The sequence below is a fragment of the Pagrus pagrus genome, assembly GCF_965226575.1.
Source record: "Pagrus pagrus genome assembly, chromosome: 2".
NCBI classification, from domain to species: Eukaryota; Metazoa; Chordata; class Actinopteri; order Spariformes; family Sparidae; genus Pagrus; species Pagrus pagrus.
Genome location: NC_140186.1, coordinates 16,302,512 through 16,322,084, shown reverse-complemented (window position 1 = coordinate 16,322,084; position 19,573 = coordinate 16,302,512). Strand labels below are relative to the sequence as shown.

The 19,573-nt window shown below is 42.9% G+C and overlaps 1 protein-coding gene across 1 annotated transcript in view; it reads left to right on the top strand.

Moving 5' to 3' along the window:
- The first annotated feature begins 5,927 nt into the window (after positions 1–5,927).
- The window catches only part of klf3 (Kruppel like factor 3 (basic)), a 15,818-nt gene continuing 2,172 nt past the window's right edge, over positions 5,928–19,573 (top strand). The window contains exons 1-5 of the mRNA XM_084379405.1: positions 5,928–6,212; positions 14,819–14,879; positions 15,340–15,838; positions 16,126–16,273; positions 18,490–18,656. Of these exons, the coding sequence (XP_084235531.1) occupies positions 14,838–14,879; positions 15,340–15,838; positions 16,126–16,273; positions 18,490–18,656 (856 nt within the window). The 5' untranslated portion in view covers positions 5,928–6,212; positions 14,819–14,837. The remainder of the gene's footprint in view (positions 6,213–14,818; positions 14,880–15,339; positions 15,839–16,125; positions 16,274–18,489; positions 18,657–19,573) is intronic.

Genomic DNA, 19,573 nt, shown 5'->3' with positions numbered 1-19,573 from the left:
ATAGTGATCGAGGGGTCCTCTGTCACTCTGTTCAGTAAAAGCGTGGACCTTTTCTCTGTCATGCGCACCAACAAACACGTGACCTAAAACATGACTTATTGTTGACCTCCAAAATGTCCCCTCTTGTCTCTAACAATGCTGCACACATACGCACACATTACTCTTTTACTTTCATTTCTTATTAACTTGAAGGAGTCGCAGCTGTTGATGCATTGAACTTTCATTATAGCTTTGTCAACCAGTCACGACTAAACAATGCTTTCTAATGTCTGTCCCGAGTGTGTTTAACGAGTCGTCAGTGAAGCGCCACATTTCTTGGAACGGTGACCAGTTTTGTGTGTGTGGTTCCACAGAAGAAAATTTCCCGTTCCTTTTCAACAGAAGACGGCATGACATAACACATACCACCTGAAAACAAATACACACATATAGACAAGTGAACGCTCACATGCACGCACACACTCAAACAAAAAAACAAACACACGCACGCACACACACACACACACACACACACACACACACACACACACACACACACACACACACACACACACAGTCTTACGAGTCACCACATTCTTCCAGATAAATACTTGTGAAGTCTGCACAATGAAACGTGCTCTATTACATTCAAGCAAACACAAATCACCTTATCAACAAGCAGAACTCACCGAGGATAAGTTGGTGAAACTGGACCTGTGTGAGGGCGGTGAGACATCTGTGACAGCAGGAGTACACTGAGGTCATGCTCTCAGTATTTTTGGGGGGATATATAATGGAAGGTTAGCAACTGGGTAACAAAACAGCAGGAGAGTTCAAATAAACACAACAGTGTGTTGATTCCCTGATTTTCTGGGGGCACAATTTGTAGAGAGGCGACAGAAAAGAGGAAAGAAACAGAGATGGGGATATTAAGAACATTTTAAAATTGCATTGATAGGACAGTAAATACAAAAAGCATTAATAATAAGCAAATAAATAGTAACAACACTATCTGGGAAGCAACTGCATCATTTTATCAACCCACGTAGACAATCAATACAGGCTAGGAGATTTATTTTCAAATATATTTTAAATTTCAGTCTGAAAGAATCTAAAATTCAGGTCTTGGACTCTCGACATCAGTATTTCTTAAAATCTGGTGTACATATCTCTGCCTGGGTTAAAAGCATGATGAGCACATGATTAAACACATCATCTGTTGCATAAAGTCTGTTTGTGCACATATATGAACTTACCATTTTACAGCTGAGGAACTCTGATCACCTGTAAGCCTGCAGAAGTCAGTGCGCTGAAAATGTGAAACTCTTCCTTGTTAAATATTTAGCCAGTGGGAGTTTACTTTGCATATTATGTACACGCCGGCTCATGCATGTTCATACATAGACAGAGGGACACAATCCAGGGTGTAACGTGAACATTTCTCGCTTAAACTTTCATGACTCATTCCTGCAGAAAAAACAGCAGAAAGACACATTAGGTGTTGATGTGTGTGTCTATTTGCAGACATACAGTATGACACAGTATATGTGTACATATGACAGAGTTTCATATGAAGCACTGTGAGTCATCGCTCATCATACAAGTATGCTGTAACACAGGACAAAAGGCATAAGGACAACATAAGAAAATAAATTCAAAGAAAAGAGGCTGTCTTTAATTCTACTGTCATTTCATAATAGTGGATGTTAACAAGTCTGAAAAACATTAAATGGGTCAGGGTTAGAACTAATTTCCTATCAAACCTCGCGATCCTTGATATTTTGCCATGAGGAGAGTTTTGGTTTGGTTTGCAGAGGTCTCTTTTTGAATCCACTGCTGATGTGTGCCACCTCAACCCAGCAGAGGTGGATAGGATTTCCTTTTCGCTGTTCATAATATTTACAGATTTCTTCCAAACCAAGGGTTTTCCAGAGAAAATGTCCCAGTCACTCAACAGATCTTTCTGTGGTGAGCTTTTTTGGGGACAGGAAACTACACCAGATGTTTGCTATTCTTGCCAACCTGATATGTTTCTACATAGGTGGGTTCGAATTTGTGATGGAAAGTAAAGCTCAGAAAAGAAATTGAGCATTTGTGCCTGTTTGGTATTTCCCTGGCTCCAAACATTGGGAAAGTTTTGCAAAAAATTGGTCATGCCGGGGTTTGCTTGCAGTGGGAGTTTGTGCATAAGATAATCTACAGAACTTACTGTTGACAATTCCTTTGAAAAGAAAAAACATTTGAAAGGTGTTTGTATTTTGTCTACGTGATATGTATCTTCCTAGGTGGGTCTGATTTTGATATTTGATTTTGGTCATCGTGTTGGAACGCAAAGATCAAGAAAGAAAGATAACCAATAAGAAACTCAACTCTGTTATGTTATGTTATTTTAAAAATGTAAAATATGTGTGTCTTGACTTGTATTAGATAAATTGTAATTCTGTGCAAATCTCAAATCAGACATCAAATACCGTTCTACCCAATCCCAAAGAGTAGCACAAAAAAATACAAAACAAATATGGCGGAAAATGCTTGCATGACAACCTACAGCACAGTGCAATTAGCAAAATGACACCTTGTATCTGACCTACATAATGTAAATTCTTGCTCCTTGTTCCTGTCTATAGGTTCATGGTGTATTGTGGAGTCAGCTTAAGCTTGTTCTCCCCGAGTCATTTTTTAACACAGAAACACGCCCTCCATCGTGCTCCCATCCACAGCTGTCACGCTCCATTTCTCCTATAGATGAAGCCGGTTAAGCCTAAGTGGATGTGTGTTCAGACACGAAAAGCTTACACCTACATTAATATTGAAACCATCCATGAAATCACAGCTGTCATATAATCACAGCCTTGCCCCAGCTCTGCAGCAGCACCGCCCTGCACTGCCTCACCTCACCTCGCTGCACAGAAAACATGGAGGCCGGGGCTGTAATGACAGATGCCAACGTTTGTGTGTGTCTCTGTGTATGTGTTAGATTAGGTTCTTACCTCAACCCACCTTATTTTTCCACAGAAATGTGAAGCGTGAGTTTATAATCCTGTACTTTTAGCTTATTTGAGTCATTCAAGACATTTTAAAGGAATCGAGAAATACCTGCATGTGCTACTGGAGCAAAAAGAGCAAAAGAACAGAAAAATTACAAACAATATCAGGGTTTGGCTTCAAATAACTACGTTACCACTGTTATTTCAGTTACGTACATTAAGTAAGTTATGTTGTGTAAATGACATAACTACGTTAGTAAGTTAAAATAACTCCCTGTTCACTTTTGGTTTCACACGAACAGAGGTCTCCTGGATGAAAGTCCTGCTTGCTCAACCAAACCATCCGTCCCCAACCTCCTGTATATGCAGACTTTTCGCTCCCCATACTACTTCACCTGAATTCCTTCTTTGGAAATTTTATTAGTGCCTGCTCTAGCTTGTCACTAATGAAAACAGGCCTGTAACATTACATACACATCAAGTTACTTACATGTTGAAAAGAAGAAAAGCCAGCTCTGAGTCAAGTTGGAGCCCTTCAGCAGCTATTAGCTCACCATGCACTAACAAAACAGAGTGTGACTATTATCTGCTGAGGACACCGTTACTAACCCTAACCCTAACCCTTAGCCGACCTCTTCAACTGTCGCAGCTGCTAGGTCTCCAAGCCAGTTAGCGGACCAACACATAAACTGCGGTAGTTGAAAGTTTGAGTCAAGCATATAGAGAATGCAACCAATCAGAGGTGGAGGAGGGCAAGTCTTGCAAGAAATGCGTTGGGATCCATAATAACATGGTGGAGCAGCTAAAGAGACAGATAATTCCCTCAATAGTTTGCGGAGACCAAAAACAGAGCCAAAAAAAAGAGTGAATAGCAAACTTTGATTCATCAGTTGGCCAGAAACACAACTCAAAATGAGTTATGATTTTGCGCCCTTCTTCTTGATATGTAGATAAGCAATTGTTTGCTAGAAAGTTCGACCTATCAACTAAACCATGTCAAATATGCCCCAAAGTGACCCAGAAAATCAGTTATTGCAGCTTTAAGTTTTGCATTTAGTTTATTTTTGTTTTTTGTTTTATTTTTTGGATGTTGAAAGTACTGTGTCACTCAGAATACGATGTTGGAACATAATTAAGTCAATTTTCTCAAGCATTTTTACTTTTTTGTTAGTTTACACCTGCCTGCCACGGATTTCTAGCAGTACAAACTCTTACACGTTAGATTATGTAATTATGTAATCGATCTTTTACTAGAACTGTGGTGTTTCCAACAGATATTGTAATAGTCACTTGCAGTTCAATAGTTGGTGTTGACAGGAATCATTTTAATGTGCACCTGTGAGCCAATCAGAAGAAAGCATTTTATATTGCGACGAGTGACGAATGCTGCACATTCAATTATTGAATCTGTTTTATGGTTTGCTCTGTAATTGTCTCTCCCTCTCTTGTTACAGCGATGCAGTAGGCTTGTTCTTTGTCACACCCTCTTCCTTCTACACACGCACACAAACAGAAGGCAGGAACTTGTTACCAATCCCCGTCGTCAGTCATGTTTATTATCATCGTAAAAAGAAAACAGGCTTACATTTTCAAATTTCAATATTTAACCTAGGAAGCACACAAACTGTAGTCTATTCTGTATTCCAGCACACCTCACTTCGACTTTTTTATGATATACAGTATAACCCTCATAAGTGTGTGTAAATCAGAATAAACTTGGTATTTATTATTATTATTACTATACATCTTCTTCTCATTCTTCTTCATCTTCTTTTCTTCTTCTTCTTAATTTATTTATTTATTTTTTACTCTTTATCTGTAGGCTACTTATGTCTGTCCTTGTGCTGCTGCAACAACCAAAGTCACCCTCTTGGGATCAATAAAAACTTATCTTATCCTTTTATTAAATATGAGGCAACCTTAGAGGCTGCAGTATATTAAAGGACCCAGTGTTATATAACTTACAGGAATTAATTAAACCCACTAGCATTGAGCTAGTTACTTACAAATATGTAAATATATTATGTCACAATATTGCTGTCTGAAGAGAGTCATACATACTACTTTTTAGTTACTTTCAATAAAATGCCCAAATATCCTATATAGAACAGTTAAATAGTTCACAACTTTTAAAATAAATGATTGGCCTTGGACACAGGGATGAGCAGGCAGATAAAGGGTCATCGTCTGATATACTATGAGATCCACTGCAAATAATTTTAGGCTGTTTCAATTTAAAAGTCTAAGTTCAAAAGCTGCCTTAAATATTTAAGACACAAACACCTTACATCAACCTACTCATCAAGATTAAATAGGAAACATGAGTGTTTGATGAGGTAAAGACTGAATTCAGTATAACCTTTATCATGGTTAGCATGTTCGTGATGTGTCGTTATTGTGGGGAAAAAAGAAAAAAAAGAACCAGAACTTCTCTCAAAATGTCTTAAACACGAAAAGCAAGTTTCCATAACATGTTTTCTTCAAACTATAGGAAGGGTCTCAGACAATGCATGCTGGGAAGTCAGTTAATTGAACTCTGTACATCAAGTTAAAAGTGCTCATGTTTATAAGTTCAGAGGTGGTCTGACTATCAACTTTAAATTGAATCAACTTATGTATAAATAATAAATGATGTAGTGACTTTTTACAGCAGTAGGAATAAATATTTTTAATTTCAGACTTAGTCATATGAAACACAACACACCTATAGCTTCTGTAATGTAGCCTGTAATGACATGACAAGACAAAAAACCAGGTTTATCATTCAGCTCATTGTCAAAAGTTGTTCCGAGTAGGCCTGCTTTCTTCACCAAACTTTTGCAACACACACACACACACACACACACACACACACGAGCTGGACCACCCCGCCCCGGTCCCGCCCAGCGGCCCGACCCCATGGAGAACAGACAGACAGCGGATCATGTGACAGCAACAGTTTCTAAACGACAAAAACGGAGAGACACACACTCACACACACAGCGAGAGAGAGAGAGAGAAAGAGAGAGAGAGGGAGTTTCGTAACTTAGGGAAGTTTCGTGGAGCCATCGATCAGTGGAGCGTCTTGTTTTTTTGCGCCTGGTGTCAGTGACACAGCGCAGAGCCGATCGTCGCCTGCGTCACTTTTTCAGCGGACTTGTCTAATTGAAGTTTCTCACTCTAACGGAGCTTCTGCCGTCGAGCAAGGCAGCAGTGAAACCACCGTCTCCCCCTGGAAGGAACAGACCGTATACATCCATCCGAGAAGTGAGTGTTTCTCCCGGTGACCCCGGCACACTGCTCTTATTTCCTCTCGGATGTTGTGTGGTCGGAGCCTCTAATCTCTGCCTGCTTCTCTCTAAAAAAAGGCTTCATGTGGCAGTGGACGTGTTGTGTCAGAGTAAACCTCGTTAAAAAAAAAAAGACCCAGAAGAAGTCCATAAAGTCAGAGTTGTGGGTCTTTTAATGGGATCAGGCTGATTGTGTTTGATTAATTGGGACCAATTAGTTAATTACTCAAAGATGTTTTCAGGAGAGTTTCTTGATTTTATTTTTTTTTCGTGGATGTCATGCTGTAAAAATGAGCCGATGACTAATGATCAGCGCTGTCTGATCACTGATGTAACCCCACTGAAAGGCAGCGAGGAGCCACTGCTATTTATAGCCCTCAGAGGCTTTTATAGGACAAAGTGTCGTTTCATTAATTAAAGCTAGAAAGTGGTCAGACAGACTGGTCAGGGAGGAAAGAGGGACTCTGCTGAGGTGATGTGTCTCAGTCTGTGGAGCTGGTTCCTCTCTTTCAGTGTCAATGACATTTAACAACCTGTGACCACATGAAGTGTGATTTTGATAGTCTAGATATAGAGATTCACTCAAATATTGAAGTTATTGTGATCAGCTGGGGCTCAGTCCAGCTGTTTGATGAGGAGATTCAGTGTTTTAGTTCCAGAAATGTCAAGAAAATAATGAAATTTGACATTTTTAAGCTCATATTTGATCCAAAGTCTAATATAAAACACACCAAAGCAGCAAATTCACTGAGAATTTAGCATTTTTGCTTGATAAAACAACTGATAGAGCTCATTGACAGGCAAAAACTGATTATCTCTCCTTCATCTCATTGATTTATTGATGTATTGCTTGGCTGGTGATCACACTGAAACTGATGCGTGATCAGCGTGTGTGAGCGAGTGAGGGATGGCTGTCAGTGTTGCTGCTGGTGTCAGGAGCTGAGTGACAGGTGTGTGTGTGTGTGTGTGTGTGTGTGTGTGTGAGTGAAAGATTCATTCAGTCGCACCTGAACTTCTTTGTCCTCCCGTTTCACTCCATCCTTTTACAACACACACATCTCTCCCTGTCTTTGCTCTGTGTGTGTGTGTGTGTGTGTGTGTTTCTCCGTCTCTGTCTCTCCCTGTTTCCTGTGCTTTGTTTCAAGGCTGAGGCTTGCGTCACACATTCCACTTGGCATATGAAGCCCTTATCCTGTTTAGAGCCTGGAGTGAGAGAGAAAGAGGGAGAAAGAAGGGAGGAGAGAGGGATGTGGATGTGGGGGGTGGACGGGTGGAATGAGGGCGACCTCTCTCTCTCTCTCTCTCTCTGCCTCTTTGTCTTACTTCACACTCTCGCTCTGTATAAAGTTTTTAAAAAAGAGGAAGAAGAAGAAGCGTTGACCTCCTTTTTATTTTTATGTATCTCTTAATTATTTGTCTCTCATTAGATCTGACACACACGCCCCGATACCCCACCCACCCCTACGCCTTTTTTTTTTTTTTTTTTTCTTCCTGAACCAACATGCTGATGTTATCTGGTGGAACAAAATGCGCAGGAGTGTGTGTACACACACACACACACACACATGCTGCTCAAAGGGCACGTCCCAGGGAACATTAGGGCTAAACATTAAACTCCTGGATGCTGAAGAGTTGGTGACTCTCCATTAGAAGTTAAGGGAATTAGGACACCTCGCTCCACAGACGGCCATAAACATGAAAAAGCTGTAACTCGTTACACAACTTCGCATGCGTGCCAGCGCACGCACGCACGCACACGGCCGCTTAACGCACACGCGCGCACGCACGCACACACTCGTGTGCAGAGTGTCTGTTGCTGCTTTTAAACCACTGGATTGAGCCACTGTGACTGCTCCCTCTCACCGCCGGCCCCCCTCCTCATGTTTGTGGTTCATTGAAGTTTTGTCATATTTTGGTCGAAACCCACTTCGTTTTCTTCCCCGTTTTCTGTCTCTGCCTTGTTCTTTCCACTTCCATTTTGACATAGTTTGGTCAGAGCGGCTGTTTTCTTTGCCCTTTCTCTCCTTCTATTCCCCCCTCTCTCCTCTCATTCTTCGGGGTAGGGAGGTGTGTGTGCGTGCATGTGTGTGTGTGTGTGTGTGTGTGTGAGGGGGGGGGTCAGACAGGAAACCGCAGGCCCCCTGCAGCAGCACCCCCCATTTGGCTTCGCTCTCCTCCTCCTCCTCCTTCTCCTCTTTACACCCCCCCGACCCATCACGCAGTGTGGAAATAATAACAGTCAGACTAAACTCTGAGGGCTTCCGCTTCTCTCCCTCTCTGGCAGCGCTCTCTCCTTCCCTCTGTCCTCGGTTGTCTGGAAAGCCTCAAAACGTCCCCCCCCCTTTGACAAGTTCGTCTCTCGGTGCGTACGCATGTGTGTCTTTGTCAGCGCTTGAAGCCCTAAGTCAACTCTGGTGTGTCTTTAAATGTGTGTTTGCATGTGTGTGTGATGATGGATCCTGTTTCCTCTCCCCCGCTGACGGCCCCCTCTGGCCTCCCCCCGAGGCCTGCAGCCCCACAGTCTGCTGGAGAGGAGCTGAGAGGGGCTACGTGCCTGCGTGTGTGCAAAGACGAGGGGATAGGAAGCCAAAATAAGAGGATGGAGGCCTTAAAGTGAGAGGAGTCAAAGTGGGAGCGCATGAGTCGTCATTAGGGGAGTTGGGAGAAGGAAGTGAGGTAAGGGGTTGAAATAAGGGAGCAGGGAGGTGCATTAGGGGGTAAACTGGTGCGAGTGGAGGGCAACGGAAGGAAAGGAAAAGTTAAACGCTGGAATATTAGCTCGCCACCTTGATGACTCACCTAATCATGGATCTCAAATTAAGAGTAATCAGGGCACCACCCGAGGGGTTTAAATAGGTAACAAGGTGTGAGCCAGGCTACAGGATGTGCAGGGGATGCTGTCTGAATATTGAGAGCAAAGACAGTCAGGTGTGAAACAAGACGCGAGGTGAGGAGGTAGAAGAAGAGGTAGAGGAAGGCGAGAGAGGCAGAGGCATTGAACTGAAGCTGTGTGTTCGTGTGTGTCTATTGCGGCGTGTTCTTGGACAAAGCTGTTGTCTGGAGGTTTCTGGTCTCTCTGGTGATCTCATCATCTCCAGCCTGTTGCCATTAGAGGGTGTGTGTGTGTGTGTGAGTGTGTGTGTGTGCGTGCAGCCCCGTTTCTGTGTGCGTACGTCTGAGCATGTGTGCGTGTCTGTAATAATTTAGCCCTTCAGTGATTTAGTGTGTGTATTCTGTCGAGCTAGCAGAAACTTGGTGTGCGGCTGTGAATGTGTGTGTATAAGTACGTGTGTGTGTGTGTGGTTGAGTCAGTAGCCAGGGACTCCAAGCCACAATATTTTCCCCTTCAGTCATGTTGTTTTATATCATTCATAGAGAGGGGAGAGAAAAGGAGCGCGGGGTGGTGTGCGGTTCAGATAAATACGGTAGTAAAGACAAGAGTGATGGCTGAAGACGAGGAGGTGTAGGAGAGGAAGAGTCCCCGGGTGGAGAGAGCTGGACAGAGAGGGGTGAAGGAAGTGTTTGCTGAGTGGGTTGGGGTTGAGTACACAGTAGCTCTTCTGACATAGAAGGACAATATTTGCAGACCACACTCGACACGCACAAACACACACACCCACATGTAGAGCGAGCGCCCAGGGAGAAAATACTCCACAACAGCTCAGGTAGGGCTGCTTATTTATCGAAAAGGTAGCAGAGCACACTGGCTCCTTCACTTACCAGTGTGTGTGTCCTTTGAGTTTTACAGCTGAGGGATCCGCAGTAAGCTGGAGATGCTCTGATGAAGCAGAGGTGCAACAGCTGTCTGATTTCAATAGTCAGTCAGATGCAACCAACAATTATTTTCAATTTATCACTTTGACTATTCGGATGTCAAATAAAATGTGAAAAATGCTCATCACACTTTCCCAGAGTCTCAAAATGATGTCTTCAGATTGCTTCTTTTGTCAAACCCAACAGTCCAAAACCCAAAGAGTCATTTTTGCCAGAAAAATGACTGAAATGATTGTTGGTTAGAAAGCAGTTTTCTTTCGGGATTAATCTACTAATCATTCCCACTGTAAAAACAAAACTCAATCTGTCAGAGGATCCATGCAACTAATAATTGTTTTCTACAGATTAATCATCTAGTCTATTAAAATGTTTAAAAAAAAAAATCACATCACAATTCTCAAAGCCAAATGTGACGTCTTTAGATTGGGCTTTTTGTATTGTTGGTTGGACAAAAGAAGCAAAGACTTCATTTTACTTTTGATAAAAAGACAAAGAAAAGAAACTGATGGACATTTTCAACATTTTCTGACATTTATATATAACAACTAATCGATTAATACAAAAAATAACCAGAAGCTGAATCAGCAATGAAAATAATCATTAGTTGCAGCCCTATTCTTAATTAAAGGTTTACTATGCCTATAAACAAACAGTCCTTGATATAAGCAGTACCAGTTTGCAAGAGCTACCATGAGCTTTAGATGTCTTTGAAAGTCATATGTTTACATTGATATTTATTAAAAAAAAAAGAGAGAGAGAGAAGTCAAAGAACGGTTATATTGTCAGTTGTGGTTGGGTGAGAACAAAAATAGCACGAGCAAGAACAAAGGACGAAATTACTAAAATTGTAAAAAGTGAAGCACCTTTAAACTATTAATAATTTGATTTTTAGAACGTCGAAAAGTAGTAAAAAAAAATTACAATTTCAGTTTCTAAAAACCCAAGATAACATCTTCAAATCCCCTGTTTTGACCAACCAGCATTTCAAAACCCGAAGATATTCAATTCACCGTCCCGTAAGACAAAGAATAGCAAAATTGAGAAGCTTAAATGAGGACATTATTGGTATTTTTTGCTTGAATTGCTGCTGATGAATCTCTCGTATAATCAACATTAGTGCAGGACTGATTCCTGCACAAACCAACACACTCCAGCTGCAGACTGCCTCCTCTCTCCTGAGGCCTTATGGTTTGTGGAGGTGTATACTGAGGAAGATGCTGCGCGGCTAAAATTACATTTCTTTCCTGTGATTGTCCAAACTTTCTGTGTCTCATTGTATTTAAGTTTTTTATGATGCACCCAAGGGCGCCAGGGAAAGTGTTTTTACCAAGGACGGGCTCCCCCACTCACCATCCTGACGATGACTCTCCCCCGTTCTCTTCCCAACTTTGGTAAACCTAAACCACCAGGCGTTCACCTCCATGCAGATTATAACAACCAACATTAATTATCTGCTGTTTCTGCTGCTGTGCGACCCAGATCTCCGTCACCATCACCCTGTGTGTGCTCAGCCCAGTGAATGTAGCCCACTAGAGTAGACGTCTCTCAGACACGCACGCATCAACTTGAGCTTCACGTGTGCTGGCTGACAGGTGAACTCTGAGAGAAATGGTATGTTCCCGCGACTCCATCTTTTCTGTCTTTCGAGGAATTCATACACTGAGCGCTGCAGGCGTTTCTTGCAGTTTCTGAGCAACGTGAACCCTACCTCTGTCCTGAGAGATAATTTTGGGTGTTGTTTTTCAGCACGAGCATACTGTGCATGCGTACGTAAGGTATGCTTGGCTCATGTGTTCACACGTGTTACTGAGCCCTGCAGTGATGAGAGAATTTGCATGTTATATCTCAGAGGTTGAGGGAGTCCACAAGGTGTATTTGGATTGAGGGATGTTTGCTTTTAGTCTTAGATGCTCAAATGTCGGATGTTTTAAGCTTCTTCCATATAAGGATTTTTATATTGTTGTGCTGCAAGGCTAACTGAGCTAACTAGGTAAAGGCAGCTACCGCTAGCAGCATTTATCAGTTACTCGCTCATATTGCTCTATCTTTAATATCTGGTCACTGTTTAGTATTTACTGTAACATTTCATAAATGGTTAAGAACAGGGCATCACTTTTTTTTTCAATTTAATCTGTTGATTATTTTCTCAATTAATCAATTAGTTTGGTCTGTAAAATGTTGATCGTTTTCTTCCCAAAGCCCAGTGTGACGTCCTCAAATGTCTTGTTTTGTCCACAACCCAAAGATATTCAGTTTTCAGTCACAGAGGAGGAAAGAAAGCAGCAAATATTCACAATTAAGAAGCTGAAATCAGAGAACCTATACTTTCTCCTTTCTCTTCTCAGTTAATTTTTAAGTCTCTTTCCCAACTCAGATACTGACACTTTGGGATTGTAGGTCAGGTCAGCATCTACATTACAGTGTGTTATAAACTAGTTAGTGAATATATAAAATATATACTAAATATACTTCTTATAAATGCTGAATAGAAGGAGTGTTGGCTAATATCTCTGGGTTTCTGACTGAGGATTAGACAAAAGAAACGTGATATTCCTATATTCCTATATTTTCTGACAATGCGTACACTTGATAATTGAAAATATTCAACAGAACAATGGACAGAGGTTTGTTTTTGTCAGCTGTACATGTTGGACTGTAACCTTGAGCTCTCCCGGCCTGTTGTCTGGTGCTTTCCATCAGTGACACTGTGTCCCTCATTTGTTTGCAAATGTGATTGATTATGAGTCAGAGATGTGTCTCTTGCAGAAGTCCTACTCTTTCATTCCAAGTAATTGTTGCATTGCTGTTTCAATAGCTGAGGGGAAATATTTAAATGGATAGTGGGGACTTTTTGATTTTTTTCAAACCCGAGCAGTCTTTGTTCATTTTGAATGTCATGTTTCCATGGGGAAAATACCTGTATGCTGTGACTTCGCTGTACACTGAGAAGCTTTTTCTGATTCTGTTTGTGCTTCATACCTTCTTTTATTATCACCTCTGTGTGTATGATTCACAGCCGAAATAGAACAACAGCTTGACCTCTAGTTGAACTACTGTACAATACAAACCCGGATTAGAAAACACACCCTTAAAGACATATGTACACACACACACACACACACACAGTCCCCACCTGACCACAGTCTCTTTGTTTCTTTGGAGCCGGGCAAAGGGCGAGGCTTCAGTCGTCATGTTCACACCCTTCCTGACCCAGCGAGCAAGCATCCTGCTCTCCTATTGGTCAGCTCCCCATCTTGAGTCTGTGTGTGTGTGTGTGTGTGCATACATGTGTGTGTGTGTGTGTGTGTGTGTGTGTGTGTGTGTGTGTGCGTGCGTGCGTGTGTGTGTGCTAGGGTGTGACGACCTGTGTTCTTGCCCATTTGTTAATAATTAAAGGCTGACTTGTCTCCAGACTGTGGACTTTAATCAGGTCACACACACACACACACACACACACACACACACACACACACACACACACACACACACACAGACTCCCTCAGGGTACATTCTTTGACAGTTCATGTTGCCTTAATGCTCTGGTGAACACACACACACACACACACACACACACACACACAGCCGTGCTCATAAACACACTCATTTAGGCACAAACACAGAGTCATCGCAGCTGCACCTGGCCATTCAAAGCCAAGGTAACTGGAAACACCTTTGAAACCTCACACGCTTTTCATCCAAACACTCAACAGGCCTCAGTGGGAGGTGTGTGTGTGTGTGTGTGTGTGTGTGTGTGTGTGTGTGTGTGTGTGTGTGTGTGTGTGTGTGTGTGTGTGTGTGTGTGTGTGTGTGTGTGTGTCTGCCTGTTCAGAAATGTTTGAGATCCTATCTCTGTCTAGTCTCCTACACTAGGTAGTTTTTAGCAACATCACACCTGTAACTGTGTCGAAATCTTGTAAAACGGGAAAAGTCTCGTAAAAATGGTCTGTAGCATTGTCTGAGCAGACTGGTGATTATTGTTTATTAACTTTTTTCACAAGCTGTCAGACAAGGTGATTTGCGGTGGACGTTACAAAATGAGAGAGGAGAAGATGTGTAGAATTGGACAGAAAAATGCGTTGACGCGCGGTAAAACACACACAAACGCTTCAGACACTTTTCAGCCACCTTTACTTAACTACAGACCCTCGTCTCGCCTCTGCCAGTGATTTACTTTTCATCGCTTCTCAAACGTGGTCGTAACAGTAAAAGAACAGAGATGTGGACAGTGGTGGTATGTCGGGGCTCCACTCGTTGCACTGGTGCGCCTTACTTTTACATTTAGGTGCACCAGCACATAATTAAGGTGCAACCAATAATATATTTTAATTTAATTTCTTAACACATTGTGTACATGATTGTAAACAAGAAAAAACGATGGAAATGTTGTCACACCCTTGAGGCCTGCATCCAATTCTGCGGGACAGGAACCTGTGCTTTACTTTCTGTTATATGCTACTTCATAAGTCTCCAGAGGGAAATATTGTGTTTTTACATACAGCATTTATCTGACGGCTACTATAGTCCCTAGTTATTTTGATTATGTCACATTTTAGGTGTTTATGAGCTGTTAATGGTTTCACCAAAGTCTCAAACTTTACCTTGTTTCACCATCGTAATCTTTTGTCCAAATGAGCTGCCAAATACAAATGAAAGTTTCTTGTAGTAGCTTCAGCTAGTACTGAGTACTTCTTCCACCACCGGTTTCATTTTTAAACCAGGCTGAACATAAAAACAAGTGAAATAACTTTTAAATGTGTTGTTTCTTAAATGTGTGTACTGATGACTGTATATGTGTGTTTTATTTTGTAGGAGCCTGGCCTGTGCAGCCATGCTGATGTATGATTACCCTCTGAAGACAGACATGGAGACGGTAAGACACGTGTGTTTGTCTAAAGGTAGCTTTGGGTGCTTGTGTGTGTTTGTGTGCTTCGATCATGCCTGAACATGTACAGTAACTCTGACCTACACACGCCTACACACACCTTCACACACGCCTGTTACGTGTCTAGACAGACTGGTTCCCACATTCCTGCTCTTCCTGGACAAACAGGCTGCCGTACAGTGAACATTTGCATACAATGGGTAAAAACACTGCCAGGCAGCAGGCTAATGAACACACACTCACACACACACACACACACACACACACACACACAGACGTAACGGTTATCCGCTCCCAAACAGAGCTGGGTTTAAATTTTTTGGCTGGCTGTAGTTGTTTGTGCGGCAGAAACGTGTTTTCCCTGTTTTTCAATGCAGAGCGGAAAGTTTTAACTCTCTGCTCTTTTGTCCCCCTTCCCTGCTTCCTTCTCCTGCATCCTCTCCCGCAGTCGTTCTACTCCTCGTTGGTGAAAACCTCTGAGCAGTACGGAGTGATCTTCTCCCATCCCACCCACCTCTACCACCCGGCGCACATGCACGCCTTCACCCAGTCTCCCACCCCCAGCAATCCCACACACACCCAGCTGGAGCCAGTGGACCTGTCAGTCAGCAAGCGTTCCTCCTCCACCTCTTCCTCCTCCTCCCCTCCCTGCTCCTCCGCATCCTCCCCGGCCTCCTCACGCAGCTCCCCGCCTTCCCCCTACAGCATTGCTCCCCGCGCCTCCCCCCGCTGCTCCCCTCCACACTCCCATCCTTACCCAAGCATGGTGGCTCCTCTGATCAGCTCGGGCTCCGGGGTCATCCAGGGGTCAGGGGTCATGGTGTCTCCGGTCATGGTGCCTCTGTCTGTCCTCTACCAGTCGCCGCTCCACCTGCATCAGCCGATCATGGTGAGCCCGCCTGTCGCCGGGGAGGACGACCACCATCGGAGCAGGGAGCACAAGACAGGTGAGGCCACGTTTATTGTTTTTTGAGCATAAAGGTGCGATATGTAATAATTGTCCAGCTGTTGTTGTCATACTCAAAACAAACATCAGCATATCACAGCTAACTGCTAGTGGCTCTGTGAGGTTGTGATTAGGCATAGCAGGGCTTTGAGCTAAATGCTCACAGCAGCATGCTAACAAGCTAACATGCTAATGCAAAACGATCTTAATTTATGTACGAGATAGTAACAATATATTCCTGTCAATACTGACCAGCTAACATTTGCTGATTACTCCGTATCTATTCAGTTCACTCTACGAAGCCGCTGGAGCTGCGAGGCGACGTCCACGACCTGCACAAGCCAATCAAAACAGAGCCCCGCCCTGAGCTCGTTCATGACGTCTACAGCGGCCAGGAGATGAAATCATCAGTCATCAGGATACCACACGAATACGGGTGAGTGACACACCGTCACACTCACACAGATTATGAAAGAAGCCTTTCATAAATTTCACAGTCTGCTGCAGCGCTTCCCCTTTAACGTAATATGGAAGTGAGTGTTGACCAGAGGCTTGTTCTCGACCAGATCCATAGCTGTTCCTGTTTAGATTTTTTTATTTTATTTTAGGTGGAGTCCCTAGACTAGGGCTGGGTATCGTTTGAAGTTTATTGTTACCTGAACTGAAATTGTTTTCTGATTTAAAAAAATCCCTTTTTCTTACCTTGTGCGGAGCAATTTTGAAATGAAATAAACGCGTGATGTTTATCGAGGAATCATTTTGTTTCATAGTGATCTCCCTGAAAGTGGTATTGGTTGTCAGCTTACATGAGGTCAAACAAGCCCCACCACAGAACTTTGCATAAAAAAACTGTACAGAATTATCAACAACTGTGATTTGAATCGGACCGAACATTCAGTATATAATCCCAACATCTCTGGTTCAAGTCCAACCAGGCACCTTTGTTGATTTCATGTAAACATGTATGTAACGCTGTGATCCGACACTTTCACTGAAGTTACATAGTGCAGAAACAAGGGACAGCTGTGACAGAGACACCATTCACCCTATCACAAGACACAGTACCATCAGTATGATTTTGAAGCTGTCATTTTAAGGTGAAAAAGTTACATAATGTTGCTTTAATTGTCTCCAGTCCAATTTGCCATTATTGTTATTGGTCACTATGGACGTAGGAAAGCATCTATCCATCAAATTAATTTGCATGCTCCTTTAAGAAGGTCGGTCAACAACAAGCTCAACATCAGCCTCTCCATCATTGTTGATGCAGCGGGAGTGGTGGTGAGCGGAAGTTAACTGAGAGCAGCTAAAAGCCACTTTAGAGATGAGTTTCTTAAAAACAGAGATAACACAGGACCAGTAACACCTGTCATGAGCAAACTGCCTGAACTGTGTGGGTGTGTCGGATTCCTTCATTCCACTGTGGCGTCTTTTATTCTGTCACTTCCTGTCACAACCATCGGCTCCTTCCCGCGTCTTCTTATCGCCTCTCAATCAGCCACACAGGTTCATATCAGCCAACCTAAGCTTGTCGCCTCCTCGGCTTCTCTTCCTCCTTCCTTCCCATCTCGACTTACTTTCCTTGATCAGCACTTCCTGTCATTTTATCGCTCATTGTCCAGCAACTCCCACTCCTTCATGCCCTCCTCTTCTGCCCCTGTTTCCTGTCTCCTCCGCCTCCTCCTCCTCCTCCTCCTCCTCCTCCTCCTCCTCCTCCTCACCTCCCCTTTTCATCTGTTTTATAAGAGTGGCTCTTCTCTTGCCAAGCAGGTCGGTTATACATGCAATAGTTGCTATCACAAGGCATCATTACTGAAATAATTGAACTCTTAAGGGCAAATAAAGGGTGTGTCCACATCTGTCATCACCTCTCCACTCAACTCACACATAAACAATGTAAATATACAGTTTGTGTACGGTAAATAGGTCATGTTTGCTCAGTGTGTACGATAATGATGGGCTGTGTGAAGTGGAGTGGCGTGTGCTTGTGTTTGTGCGTGGGAATGTGTGTGTGTATTACGGGGGATTTTCTGCACATTCCTTTATGCAGAGCTGATCTGTGAGGGATTCATATTTCAACACTCGACACCTGCTCTCAACTGCCACACACACCCACACTCTTTAATGATAGTGCAGAAAGACAACTCCTTTTTGTTTTCATCTTTGGCTGTAAAACGCTTGAAAACATAACTTTTCTCAGCAGTTTTCCTCAACAGTTTAAATGCTGAACGTTTGCGCAGAAAAGCTCTAATGCACAAACGCACACAGAGTGTTAGAAACCTAATCTGAGACTGTAAAGAGTAGCTGCAAAGTTGCATCTCCTACACAGTTTTGGACTTATTTTGAGCTGCACTTAGAAGATTTGCTTCAGATTTCACGGACTGAACGTGTTGAACGGTTAAACGTAAAACTCAAACATGAGAGAGGTGACAGGCAAAGGCGTGGCTGACTGGAAAAGGTGGGATGTGTTATTTCTTTAACTTCCGGACTGGTAGACGTTGTTATTGCAACGGGAGAGGAGCTGCAACCGAATTAAGCTTCAATGAAGATTGCAACATCATGAAGGAGGTGGTTGTTACTCGACACCAGCGCCCTCTCCTGGTCAAACCGATGAACTCTAACACAAGAATCTCTTCTCTGTGTCTCTCTCAGGGGGAACAACCCATCGGTAATAGTTCATTCGGGCACGCAGCATCCTCTCCCTGCTGAATCTCCGGACACACTGAAAAAGAGGCGAATTCACCGCTGTGACTTCTCCGGCTGCAACAAAGTGTACACCAAGAGCTCCCACCTCAAAGCACACCGCAGGACACACACCGGTAAGAGTCTTCATGTACACACAAGCTGCGGTACACAGTCATAGTTCTTGAGATCACAAGTTATTAATGTCATTATCACGGAATAACACACGTTGTTTTCCCGAGATAATGAGGTAATTTTCCCCAGAAAACAAACTTTGTTTATGTCTTTATGTCACAAGATAATAAATGTTGCTTCCCTTAGATAACGAGATAATTTCTCATGAGAAAATGTCTTCATGAGGTTTCTAAGTGACCCGTACATACACACTGCTCCGTGGGGCGGGTTTGGGGTACTCCTTGATCTGACATTTTCAGCTTAAATCAGTCTCTACATGCTGGCATCCCAGATAGCAAAATTGTACCAGGCACGTTCATCCGGCCCACATATCGCATGGGATGATGCCACTTAGGCGGCCCAGATCTGAGCCACAAGCATGGCCACAAGTCAGCCAAAAGCAGACTGAATAAACCGAGGGCCAGATCCAGCCCACCAGAATAGATGAACGAACTGTGGCCCACATTCGGGTCAGTTCTGGTTCATATGGTTCACTCTCAGCTGACATGTGGCCATGTTATGGCCTGCTTGTGGCTCAGATTTGGCAAACAAGTGCTGACTGCCCAAGTGGTATCATTCCACGCAGTATGTGGATGGCACTGCTGGTCTAATAAACATTAAGCTATAGCGAGTAAGAGGGAACAACATTTAGTTTCTTGTGATAACAGATATAATTTATCTTGTTTTCTTGGGATAACAGCTCGTTATCTCAAGCTCTCGAGAAAGATCCTATCTCAGGAAAACAACATTTGTTATTCTGTGATAACGACATAAATGACTCATGATCTCGAGAAAACAAATAAAATTGAACTATTTATCTCAGGGAAAATGGAGGAAATAATATCTTCGACCCATGATCGCTTAGGGCTTCTGGACCTTC